Raw genomic sequence first — 12,529 nt, forward strand, 5'->3', positions numbered from 1 at the left:
GAACATCAGGCCTACGATGGATACTCTATAACTTCTAAATTAAGCCTGGGTTCATTTCTAAAACGTATGCTCAGACGTTCACAAGAGCATAAATTCAGGGAGGTTCTGTGGTCTCTATTACATGAGCTACTACATAGAGGATCGTGGTGGGCTCTTCCAGCTTTAAAATCTGTAAATAAATCTAATTCTCACTGTCTTCGCTGAGTGCAGCTGGGACTGCTTTGAAAAGCTCACTATTAAACTCACAGCAAACAAAGCAAATGGCAGTTCTTACAGCACGTACCTGCACGAAGCCAAACAGCATCGCTAGGACGCACTCGTTCTCTCATGCTATGAAATAAACAGTAATTAATAATATATGTACATATAAGCAATATAACAAGGGGACATGTGCCCTGAAAAGCAATATATATATATAATATATATATAATAGCTCCTATTGCTGAAGTACTTGGATGACTTTTATGATAGATTACCTAACACTTTTCTACAGCAATGATATTCTAGCAGTTAATAATTCTGAACTAGAAACCAGCTGAACGAAGTGGCCTGCTCAAAGTTGGAGTGAGGTGCTGGGGTGGGGGGAAAGACTGGGTGTTTGGGGATTTTGTTGGTGGGGTTTTCTTTTTTTTTTTTCTTTTTTTTTTTTTTTAAATCTGGAAAAGGATAAAACAGTAGAAAGGATAGGAAGAAAGGCTATTAGCAACCCAAGAGCATTTTCCTGTAAAACCTATGATCTCTTTGTGTTTTCTTTATTGATGTTCCTCCCTAAATTTACAGTTAGCGACGTCAACGCTTTGATGTTGAAATAAGCAAACGAAATCTCAGAAAAACAACGGCAATTGTCCCGTTCAATACATCTACCTTCATTTCATTCAGTGGCTGCAAGCAGCGTCCCTCCCCCAGTGCCAGGAGCCAAAAAGGTGGGATTTTCCCTCCGCTTGCACCAACATCTACGAAAAGGATTGCGAAGTGGACAAAAGGAAGCACTTGGTCCGGTATTGTTGATGTGAGTAATACATCCTGGGAGCAAGAGCCCCGTAACTGTTCCGTCACGCTTTTTTTTAGCGTACTCGCTGAGAAGTTCTTGCTTAATCTTCTACGTAGCTAAAATAAAAATTCATCTGTACCATTGTTGGGAAGCCACTTGCCCGTATATGCTCGCTCTGTCTTCGCTATGGAAGCAGGTGCACCCATTTTTAAAAAAAAAAAAAAAAAAAAAAAGAAGAGTTGTTATCGCTTTAGGCTTTTGCAAATGGCATACTTGAAATTCCCTGCAGATATTTACCGGCTGGCGGTATACTCTCTCAGCACAAAGGGAATGTGAACACTATGCTTCGCTCTGCTGTTTGGTACGGCTCGTCGGTCAGCATATTTTCCAGTATTAGCCTAGAACCGATGCAAATCAACGCAACTGCGGGGTTTAAACAGTCCATATAGTACAAAACGAGGCCCAGCACAACTCCGGTAGTTCCAACTGGATCTTTAAAATGTCATTTTCTGCTTTGTTTTCTCACAGGAAAAAAAAAATAGGAAAAAAAAAATAAGGGGGGGGGGGGGAAAACCCCAAACGATGAAATGCAGAATTTCAAGTAGACCTATGTTTAATAAGAATCTTCCGACCGCGCTGTTACACGGAGCCTCGGGATCTCCTCAGACATCGGCGTAGCTGCTGTCAGACCTTGGCAGGCTTTGCCCGACGCCAGGGCTGAGCCACCTCTGTCACCGACTCCTCTCTCTTTACGTACCCATGCCCGCCTAGCGTGCGTTACCTTTCTTACGGCATTTCTCTTGGTACAGAACTGCACTCTGCAACCTCTGTCGAGTAAGCAGTGAATGTTTTGCGAAGTATTTATTTGCAAACCTTGAATCTCCCCGATCAAACGCAGCTTTTTTGTTTGACTGTACGATTAGTTCTTAAGCATCCACGCTTCCTCAATGACACCGAAATAATTTTCTAACAGCCCGTGTTTCTGTTCAGGCGCAATTATTTTAATTTTTCACCAAATAAAATGTCCACGCTGGACCATTTGTCCTGCACCGGGGCTTTTGTGTGACACAGCGCTATTATATTCAACCGAATCTTTATTAGCAGTGCTCTTTGGGGAGCAGCAGGGCATAAGAAGGATAATGATGGAGGGATACTGGGAGCCGCAAAGGCATAAAGGAAATAAAACTTAAACGTGTTCATCTTTAGTTCTAAGCCTACTTGCCCAACAGGCGATCTGTAACAGATGTCCGAGAGTTTTCTATTTATAAATTTCTTTATAAGCTTTACTTGACTGCTAGAATTCAGCTGAGTGATCCCGTCATGCTGCATCATTTATGAAACTTTATAAGCTACATCTGTGAAGTACCGTTTCCATCGCCCTGCTCTAGTTGCGCTAAAACATCGCAGCCGCTGATGTCTCACGTTCCGGCCGTCGTTCGCCTTCCCAGGCTGCAGCAACGCAAACACACATCGCGTTCCTCCTCTTTAGCAAACGCACCGGGAACCATTCTCATTCCGTTCGTGCGTGACCCTCCCGGAACTTTTTCTGACTTAAAATTCTGAATTAAACGTGAAACGCAAACGTATTTGTGTGTGCCTGTTATAACGATGTCGTAACCCCCCTTTCGGCCAGGCACGGCTGGTTGAACTATGGGGCCTTCTGAAACATTTATTGAGATTTGTTTTAATTGCCAATCATTATAAGGTACGATTCAAATTTATTTCCAAAGCAATCTCTGCCGTCACAATGTGCAAAGTTCTATACGCCTGAGCTGAAGCTTGTATTTTGTACAGCGGTGAGTCATCCAAATGCCATTTCTAGTGTTTAACAACTATTTAAAGCATCCCCAGCCTTACAAGCCCTTCATTAGCGTTCTTCCTTCTGCAGACCGCGCACCGTTCCAAGCTAAAAGCATCCCTCCCCCTAAAGCTCGCGCTGGGGACGGACAGCTTTGTTGCAGCCCCGCACCCATAACCATGAAATCAAATACTTCATGGGGCCGAAAGCAATACTTAGAATTATATTTTAGTGCAGTTGTATCCTTTTTTGACCAATCTGTATTTTCAGCTTTACTGTTGTCTGGGGAAAAAAATTTAAAAAAAATGTAAAAAAAGTAGTTTTGTGACTGACAGGCAGTTGGTAAAACACTTGCAGCAGGCTGGGGTATTATCCCTCACAAACTACAAAAGTTTTTTTTCCTTACAGAGAGAACGGTTTCTCTTCCACCGTAAAACTTTAGTTACTCTGAAAAGATCCATCCTGTTCAAATTTTCTAGATTTCTGTTGCGCTCTGATGTCGTGCCCTGCCCCAGGTCCCTTGCTCTGGCCTTTCTCACTGCGCTGATATTAAGGCAAGTTTTAAACAAGACGGGTGACCTCGTGTGTCAAAGCCCGTGACCTAGGAACAAATGAGCCTGTTCCTTCTGTGGTATTTGTGGCAAGGAACCCATGCTGGGGATGGTGGCTGCTCTCTGGGGTGGTTTAACCGGAGCGTGCCAAAGCAGCGACGTGCCGATGGCTACGGCAGCCTCTAAACGTGAGCTGTAACCTGTTCAGATTTTTTGGCTCTCCAGAAACTCGGTCAAGCCAGAAAAATGCCCATGCTCCTCACAAACATCCACTGCAGCATCAAAAAAAAAAAAAAAAAAAGGAGATTTTGTGTTTGCGGTTGGATCCGAGGGGCAGGGCAGCCGTCGCCGAGAACTGGTGCTGCTGTGGCGAAGCCCACCACCAGCGCTGCCGTCAGAGGCTCTGCCCAGGGCCGCTTCCCGCGGACCGCGGCGTGTTGGCGACGGCACGTTGGGTCTGTGGCCAGGCAGGGCTGGGACAGAGCCCCCAGCGGGCGCTCGCTTTTCAGTCCCGAGAGGCGCCTGGCACGGCGTTCGGAAACGCGCCCGTGCGAAGAACGTTGCTTTGTCCTCAGCCTTGGGGCAGCGAAATTCTACTTCGCTGTTAGAACTAAGGAGCCCGAGCGGTGACTTGATGGTGTGAACGCAGCTCCTTCGCTTCGCAGTCGGTAAGCAGATCTAACTACCGCGCAGCGGCACAGCCGCGTCATGTTGAGAGGGGTTCTACCACCTCTGATGTCACTGAGAGCTGTGTGACCCTCTTTTCAGTAAGGACTTTCCCTGGCATCTGCCAACGTGTTCCCTCCTCCTCAGGAGGCACGCCGGGCAGCGTATCGTCCCGTTGCCGTTTCCAGAAGCCGTCGTTGCGGTTGGATTACACGAATTTAAAGACGCCGTTCTCTTTCATTTGGGATGGTGAACCTTATGTACCTGGGGGATGGGAGGGCCCTCCAGGAAGGCCACCACCAGCCCCAGAGCCTACAGGGACTGGCATGAGAGGCATCACTAAGGTCAGCTCCTCAATTTCCAGAGTGACTTTATCGGCGTCGGTTGAGCGACTGCGCGTTTACGTCACCGCAGGCAGCTGAGATCAGAACCTGGACCTTTGCCTATGACATACGGCAGGGGATTGGGGAAAATCTGCGTTAAATATAGAATAAGTTAACAGCAAAGTTCTGGTTATGTCATCATAAACCAGGGAGTAAGCCGCGGGTGGAATCGGGTAATTCATGAGTAGCACATCTGTAAATTAATTACCAGGGTCCGCCAACAAAGGCGAAGGGAATGATGTAAGTCCCATGACTCACCAGGCTTCGCTCCGTGTTTCGAATACGCCGTTTCCAGCGATGAGCGCCTGGCAAAAGCAGAATGAAGTTCCGCTTTTTCCCTTCCCCGCTCGGAAGGTGCGCTGAGGACAGGGGTGTGCAAAAATGAACCGGGGTGGGAGGAAATGCCTCGTTTCGTTGCCTGCTCTCGGAAATAGAAGACTCTTGACGTGTCTGTAGGCCAAAGCCTGCTTTGCTCTTGCTGTAGTTGTAGCTATTGGGCTAAAAATAAGAGTTCAAAAAGCCGTTCTTTAGGCGGACAATTTTTTCTGGCCTCGGGCATAAGCAGGAAGAGCGCTGGGATGCACATCCCGAACTGCAACCTTCCTTTTGCTGACGGCTTCGACTCGAAGGCAAGAAGAAACGTAGCCTCCAACTAGTAAGAATTACCCGAGACTGGACTAAGCGTTAGAAGAACAGTTCTGATGTTATCGTTGGAGTGTTAGCACTTGAATCTTTTTTTTTTTTTTTTCCTCCAAACTGTCTTCCCAAGACCTCATTTACCGTTATTATCGCCGCTTCTCCGGAGCGAGATCCCCACTCGGGATGGGTGCTGGCACAAGGAATGAGAGATTGCGTCCTGCAGCCTCGGGACGCTGCTCGCGCGGGAGCTGTGCGCCGGGAGCAGGAGCATCTCATTTCTGAAGCAGCTTGGCAGACAGGGCTGGTCACGGCAGAGAAGGAAAATATAACGCATGTTATCATCCCTTTTGGAAAACATTTTTATCTGCATCCTCCAAGGTGTGTCTCATTTTAAAACAGGGGTTCCCCCCAAAAAAAACCCCAAAAACCACACCCTGTTTAGATTCTCCGTTCCCTGAACCTGAGCCCAGTGCAGCAGCGAGCGGCTTGGTGGCGTGGAGGGAATGGGAGCGGAGCCGTGACTCAGGGACATCCCTCCGAGTCGCACCTCCCAGATGCCAGGCTTCCGACGGAGCCTCCTCCGACCCGGCTCACGCTCTGCTGCCCGCGCCAGGGCCGACTCTTTGCTCTCTGTCCTCGTCGGCTTGGAAGGGACGGTCTCCTTTAATTCTTCAGTTGCACTGAGCTTTAGAAAGCCGCTATCTTCTCGGGCTTACGTTTGTGTGCCAAACACGCGTGGCTCTGAAACGGAAAGGTGAGGTGTCAGCCTGGCCTGAGAGGAGAAGAACCGGGCACGTGTAACAGCCCCTTCTGCGCCTGAAGGTAACTGCCGGCGAGCCTTCACCCAAAGCCACCCTCTCTGCACACCTTTAATTGAGTTAATTTTACGGTCCCAACGCGCGCAGAGACTGTACTAAAAATATATCCTTGCCTAATGGTATAATAAATGCAATTTTAACTACTGCGTATTTGAACGAGCATGTTCACGGCGCTCACGTTTAACTGCCTACGGAGGTTCTGCGTTTGGTTTCCCCGAGGGAAAGCCGCTTCCTCCGGCTTTCACAACTCTCCTGGTCCTCTCACCGAGCATCCCGAGCGGGCTGCAGGAACCACGCTTGCGACGGTTTATTTTCTTAAGTGGATTATTCATTGCACGTTATCTTCCCAGGCCTCTGTACTTGAAGGTCAGCAGAGTGTTTTGCTGACAGAAGCCTACTTTTTGTTTTTACAAAAGGGGGGGGGAGAAAAAAAAAGAAAAAAAGGGAAGTTTTGAGTTTTGGTCAGGCCCATAAAGCAAGCAAGCCAAGTTTACAGATGTCTGACAGAGATTGCCCTCGATGTTTTCAGCTGCAGCTGGGTGGTGACTGACAGGGTTTGGTATGGCTAACGGGGCACCGCGCCGGAAAATCGAAGGCTGCGTTCTCCTGCTGTCTGCTAATAGCTGTGCTCTTTAGGGAGGTAAACTCTGATGCATCTGCGGAATGAGAGATAGATATATACATTTCCCCCCCCCCCGCTATTCAAACAATCTTAATTCCAAACTGTCTTTTCGATGATTCTGTAGTTCTGCTCCCCGAGTCGGGAATGATCCCCTTTAGCCAGCCTCCTGCCAACCTGAGTGTTTTGGATGCATTGGAAATATTTTGATTACAGAAGCAGAATCGTACAGTTATCTGTAACTAACCATATACGTGGATATCATAACGCATGGGTTATCTAACAAGCGTACTGTCGTAGCCGGTGTCTGATATTTTCAAAACAAGCAAAAGAATTAATGAAAAATGTATTTAACTGCTAGGAAACGCGGATAGATTTGCTCAGCTATTTAGCGTGATGCTCCAATGTTTGTCTGCGCCCACGGTGCTATTGCAGCTTACGTTAAAAGGACATCGTCCCTCGTTTGCCATTTTGCAGTAGATGGGTTAAAGGCACAATAGCATTACTAATCCAATTTGCCATTTGTAGTTTTAGGTTTCTATATACATTCTTTTGGTCTCGTAAATGTGGGGGGAAAGCAGGAGTAAAAAATTTGAATAGAGAATTTTTTTAAAGGGAATGCCATTTCAGCATGTGAAAATTTAAGGGTTTCTTCAGTTTAAGGCTTTGGAGGGTTTTCGAGTTGTGGTTTTATTTTATTTGTTTGTTTTGGGTTTTTTTTTCTTGGAAAAGAGCTTGAGTTAATGTGCTGTAAAGTTCCTCTGATTTCAGAAGATGTTCTGCCTCAGGAGTTAAAGTTTGTAGGCTTTACAATGCAGACGTAATTTTATCAGTATGGCTTCCCAGTGTGGACAAGGCCTCAGGTAGCACATGAGAACCACTAAATCCACTTTTATTTCCACGTTCTCCCTGCTGTAGCATTAGAAACTGCAGCACAAGGCTTAGGTTTTTTCTGAATAGCTCTTTTTCAGTGGAAATTTTAGAGCGGGGACATTTCTGTTCACATTAGGTTGCACAAAATCAGTTAGATTTGACCCAAATTAAAGTTCCCTCAAGCCAATATTACTTTATTATTTTTTTTCTCTCCTGAACAAGGACACCGAGTGCTGTTACAAACCGAATTACGTTTGTGCGGACATCCAGGCAGGCAAAATGCAGCCGCTTGCATTAGACATTGTTACTGAAGGTAACGGAAGCGTGTAAGCCAACATTTGACATCTAACCCGCACGCGCTATGGCTATCAGCTTCGAAGCCGCTTCTTGCATCCGCTCCATCCATTTAGCGCATGGAAACTTCTTCGAAGCGTCCATTGGAAGGTGTACCTGGGAGAAAAATATTAATTCTGGGAACCATTGTCACGCCACCTCTTCTGTTCTGATACGAGAGTGCAGGCGTTAGGAACTTTTCATCAGAGAAGCTACCCCAGCTGATTTGGTTTTTGACGCAGCGCCCGAGCGAAGCCCATGCTGTGCGAAGAGCTGTGCTCCCTGAGAAAAGAAGCCTCCCCTGCTCCCTCCCCATCCAAAAATATTCCTGTGTTCTACAGAAGGCTGTTTGAGGCGGAATTATTCAGAGCTGGGGGCGGGGGGAGGAGGGGGGCAGAGCAAACTTTTTAAGAGTCTACTGTACTTTTAGTACTGGGATCCGTCAGCTCTTCAGAAACGAGGAGGAGGGGTACCGCTGGGTCCGAGCGGCTGCTCAAGAGTTAATGCTTTATAAAATCTAGTTTGAGTAAAAGTTGTTCCTGTCTTGATGAGTCACGCCAGACAGGTCAAACCTGCACATTGACTTCAGTTTAGCCTAATCATGCATGAACGTTAGTTTCTGCTTGCTTCAGTGTCTTTCAGGGCTGGGGTGAAGTTGTATTTTGCAGCTGCAGCACATTCATACTTTAACCCAAATTTTTAAAAAATGATAGTACTTTGAAAAGGCGCATTCCTCGCATTTGCCACAACCTTACCAGAATTGGAAGGTTTGGGATTTGGGGACCGGTTTGTGGCTGAAAACAAATCCGGTACATTCATACCTTCCAGATGTTTGTGGCGATTTCAGAAACACTGAAAACAATCGAGATTTCGGGGGGGGGGGGGGTGGAGGGAGGCCAAAACGACCACCTAGCTTTGGGAAGGAGACGTGCGGCTCTCCGGAGGAAAGGGCTGCCCTGGGGGGGGGGGATGACAGCAGGCGCTGCCCCGGGGCGATTGGGGGGGGGGGGGGTGTTCACCTCCGAACCGCGGGGAGCAGCGGGGGGAGCAGCGGCATCCGAGCGGGGGCTGCTGGGCGGGCGGGGAAGGGGAGGGGGTGCGGGGAGAGGGGAGAGAGGAGGAGAGGCCGGGAGGGGAGGGGAGGGGAGGGGAGGGGAGGGAAGAAAGAAGTTGCCGGGGGGAAGGCGCAGGCAGGAGATGGGCTTGCAGAGGGGGCGGGCAGGGGGGAGCGGGGCTCCGGCTGCTTCCCGGGGTCCCCCTGTCCCCCCCACCCCCAGCGGGGCCGTACGCCGGGAGCCGCCGTCGGGGGGGGGGAGGGGAGAGGAGAAGAGGGGCGGGGAGGGGAGGGAGCGGCCCGGCAGCGCCGGAGGGGGCGGGCGGAGGGCGCCGGGCGGCCGGTGTGCGCGGAGGGGCGCGGGGGAGGCGGCCCGGCCCGGCCCGGCCCGGCCCGTCCAGCCCCGGCCCGGCCCGGCCCGCTGGCCGCGGCGGCGCTGCGCCGGGGCGCCCTGACTCGGCCCGCCATGGGCACCGGCCCCGGGACGGGCAGGCAGGCAGCGGCGCCCCGGCGCCGGGCCGGAGGCGGGCCGAGGATGCTGTGACCCCCGGCGGGGCCCTGCCCACCCGGCCGGCACCGGCACCAGCCCCGGCTCCAGCGCCAGCCCCGGGCAGCGCGGCCCCCGCCGCCCCTCCCGCGGCAGCGGCCGAAGTTGTTGAAGTCGGCGGTGGCTGCCGTGAGCCGGGCTCCGCTCCCCCGCCCGGCCGGACCCCTGCCGGTCCCTGCCCCCGCCTCGGAGAGCCTTTCGGTTTGTTGGTTTGGGGGGTTTTTGTTGTTGTTTTGGGGTTGGTTTTTTTTTCTTTTTATTATTATTTTTTTCTTCCGTCTCGCTCTTGCTCCAGCCGGGGTGAATGGCCCGCGGTGGGTGTCGCTGGCCTCACCGCCTCTGCAAGGGGAAAATGCTGGCCGTGGGGGTGCTGGCCGGCCTCTCGGTCCTGAGCCTCCTCACCTACGGCTACCTGTCCTGGGACAGCCTCGGGCTCGGCCCCGGAGAGACGGAGGCGACGAGGACCGGGCCGGGAGAGGAGCCGGGGGCCGGCGGCCCCAGCTCGCAGCCTCACATCATCTTCATCCTGGCTGACGATCAGGGATTCAGAGACGTAGGGTACCACGGATCCGAGATCAGGACGCCCACTCTGGACAAGCTAGCTGCTGAAGGGGTTAAACTGGAGAACTATTATGTTCAGCCTATGTGCACACCATCCAGAAGCCAATTTATCACTGGAAAGTAAGTTTACTACTACTTCATCATTCACCTCGCCGGCTTAAACACTGTCCTGTCGAAAAGAGCACGGGTCGAACCTGGCTAGGTACGCCTCTGTTTTATCCTCTAGGCAGAGAGGTGCCTCTCTGATTCACTCAAAAACCGTGAACATAAACGGACTTTCGACTGTGTTTGAAATAGCGAAATAAAAGCTCGCGCTGGTGAGCCAATAAGGGTTCAGCACCGCGAGCCACCCCTATAGCACATTTACATTTGCTGCGTTACTAACATACGTGCTAGCAGTCAAGCGATGCTGCCGTTACTGGGAAGCCGTCAGCTTAGGTGTTCTGTGTGACTTATGGGAGGAAGAGCTTTGCAGGCAGGGAACTGAAAGCGTTACGTTTCCCCCGGCGCGGTCGTTGCAGCCGGCGCGTCGGATCGCGGGTCTCGCTGGCTCCACGCGAGTTCTCTCCGAGGGTGATACTGAAGTTGTGAGATGATTCCCCGGTGCGGCACGCGGGGACGGGAGCAGGGAATCCGGACTCTCTTTCAGGATCCCCTGAGCCGCAAGATCGCTCTTGTCGTGATGCGGTTGCCGCTTTGCAAGCGGTTAGAAACTTTTTTTTCTTAAGCCGCTAAAATAGGTGCCTCATCAAAATGGAAAAAAGCGGTGGGTTGGCATCGCGTACCTTGGCATCTCTGGTACATCGTGCTTTATTGGGGTCTGTTAAGTAAATAACCCATTGCCCGACCTAAGGGTCTTCCTACGCGGGAAGGTTAATAAGGATTAAAGGTTGGGGTGACGCGTTTGAACTGTAGGAACGGTTCCCAGGTAACTCCAAGCGTGGACACGTTCACCCTGGAACAAAACCACCTTGGTTCTGTTTAGCTTAACTCACTTTGACAGGAACAGCGAACTCTTAAGAGAGCAAAACAAAACGAGAGGAAAAAAGTTACTTAGTTTATTTTCTCCTTCCCTTCAGTATAAACAGGAATAAGGCAATGCTAATATTGCTGGTAAAAGAAACACATGTGTAAATAAAACAAGCAACTGGCCTGGTGTCTTGCATCTCCATACGGCAGAGCTGGGGATAATTCCTAGTCTGGGCCTAGTTCCCAGCCTACTTGCTGGACCAGGGAGATTTGCATGGAGAGCTGACACATTATCTAGAGCAAGACTTCCCCACGCGTGGGGGGGCTGGGTGGGTTTTTTTTTTTTTTCCTTTTTTTCCCTCTTTACGTGGAGCGCGCATTAGGAGAGAAGTTACTTCGAGACACCTACTCGCTCATTGGCAAGCACGTAGTTGCCCTGCGGCAACTAAAGGAACGGCTTACAAGGGCAACGTGCGTCGGGATAGCGTTTAATGCGTCTTGGTTGTCTGGAGAGCCGCGCAGCAGTTGGAAGCGAGGACCTGCGCCAGCAGCGCGTAGCCGGCCAGCTTTCTGAGGACGGTGGTTTGGGAACCAGCGCTTTACAAAGGGAACGCCGCGCTGCACAACAATGACTCACGCGGCGGCTGCAGGAATGGGACGACGGGGTTCCAGGGCATCCAGGGTGCTGCTTTGGCTCTGGGAGACTGCAGAGGTGGTCTAAACGTGAAAAAGAATAAAAGTAAAGAATAACAGCAACTCAGTTTAAGTATTTTAATCCTTCGTTAAATGTGCGGCAGTTTGTGCATAAATATATCCTAATAGTAAGCCGGGTTCTGAGGAACCCTGCTCTTCTCATCGGCTCCTCGGGCGGAAATGGCTCTGCAAATCTGCCTGCTTTGGTTTTGGAACCTTTTATAGGAAAAAAGAAATTTGCTTATACTTCGTTTTTATTTTCTTAGTCTGCTGGTCTAAAACCCTAAGAACATTTTTTCATGTTGTCCTACTTTGGGAAAAGGAGCAGCAGAGAGAAAACTGCCTCGCGTGACTGGGAAATAAGGGAGGGAATGGTGAGGGGTTAATGGGCTGGGGCAGAGTATTAGCCAGGCAGATGCAGAGGACGCTGTTACCCATCCCGGCTGAAGATAAACGCTAGTGATAACTGCTTTTCATGCTTTCTTAGTAGAGGCACCTTAATTAAAATGCCAGGACTCAGAAGCTTCTAGTCCGGGAGAAGTGCTGTTATTTCTTGAATTCCAAAACGCGGTGGTTCAAGGCTAAAAGCCTGCTGGTCCACCGAAGGATCACCCGGATGCTCCGTGCCGCACGCGTACCGTGCGTAACACGTTCCGAACGTTACCCGATGGATCTGTGAAGAACAGGGGGACTTGTGTAAACCAGACTCGCTAGGGAGCACTGACTCGCGTTGCCAAGTGGAAGTTAGAGGCTTTGAATGCTCCAGATTCTTCGCAGGTCTCCAGACAGCCCCTCTAAGGCTCGCGCTAGTAAAGAGACCCTTCTTTCGGTAGCTGTCCTACGCTGGTGAGGTGGAGGAGCGCGGGGAAGGAGGTCGGAAGCGACACGTTAAAGGAAGAGGTAGAATTAGCTCTGCTTGCTTTCTCACGTCCTGCGCTTGAGCCTACTTTGCTCTCTTGCTTTCCCCCAGTATTACCTCGTTCCCCACCAAAAGCTATCACTTTTAGGCTAATAGCAAGGCAGGCTTCCACAGC

The 12,529-nt window shown here is 50.4% G+C and overlaps 1 protein-coding gene across 2 annotated transcripts in view; it reads left to right on the forward strand.

The window, feature by feature from the left end:
- The first annotated feature begins 9,059 nt into the window (after window positions 1-9,059).
- The window catches only part of ARSJ (arylsulfatase family member J), a 43,277-nt gene continuing 39,807 nt past the window's right edge, over window positions 9,060-12,529 (forward strand). Inside the window, exons 1-2 of one of the 2 annotated variants that reach the window (XM_054824830.1) lie at window positions 9,060-9,473; window positions 9,568-9,953. In XM_054824830.1, the coding sequence (XP_054680805.1) occupies window positions 9,577-9,953 (377 nt within the window). In that variant the 5' untranslated portion in view covers window positions 9,060-9,473; window positions 9,568-9,576. Of the gene's footprint in view, window positions 9,954-12,529 lie in introns of both variants that reach the window. The other variant, XM_054824829.1, reaches the window with a different exon arrangement.

This window comes from Grus americana, chromosome 4, assembly GCF_028858705.1.
Source record: "Grus americana isolate bGruAme1 chromosome 4, bGruAme1.mat, whole genome shotgun sequence".
NCBI lineage: Eukaryota > Metazoa > Chordata > Aves > Gruiformes > Gruidae > Grus > Grus americana.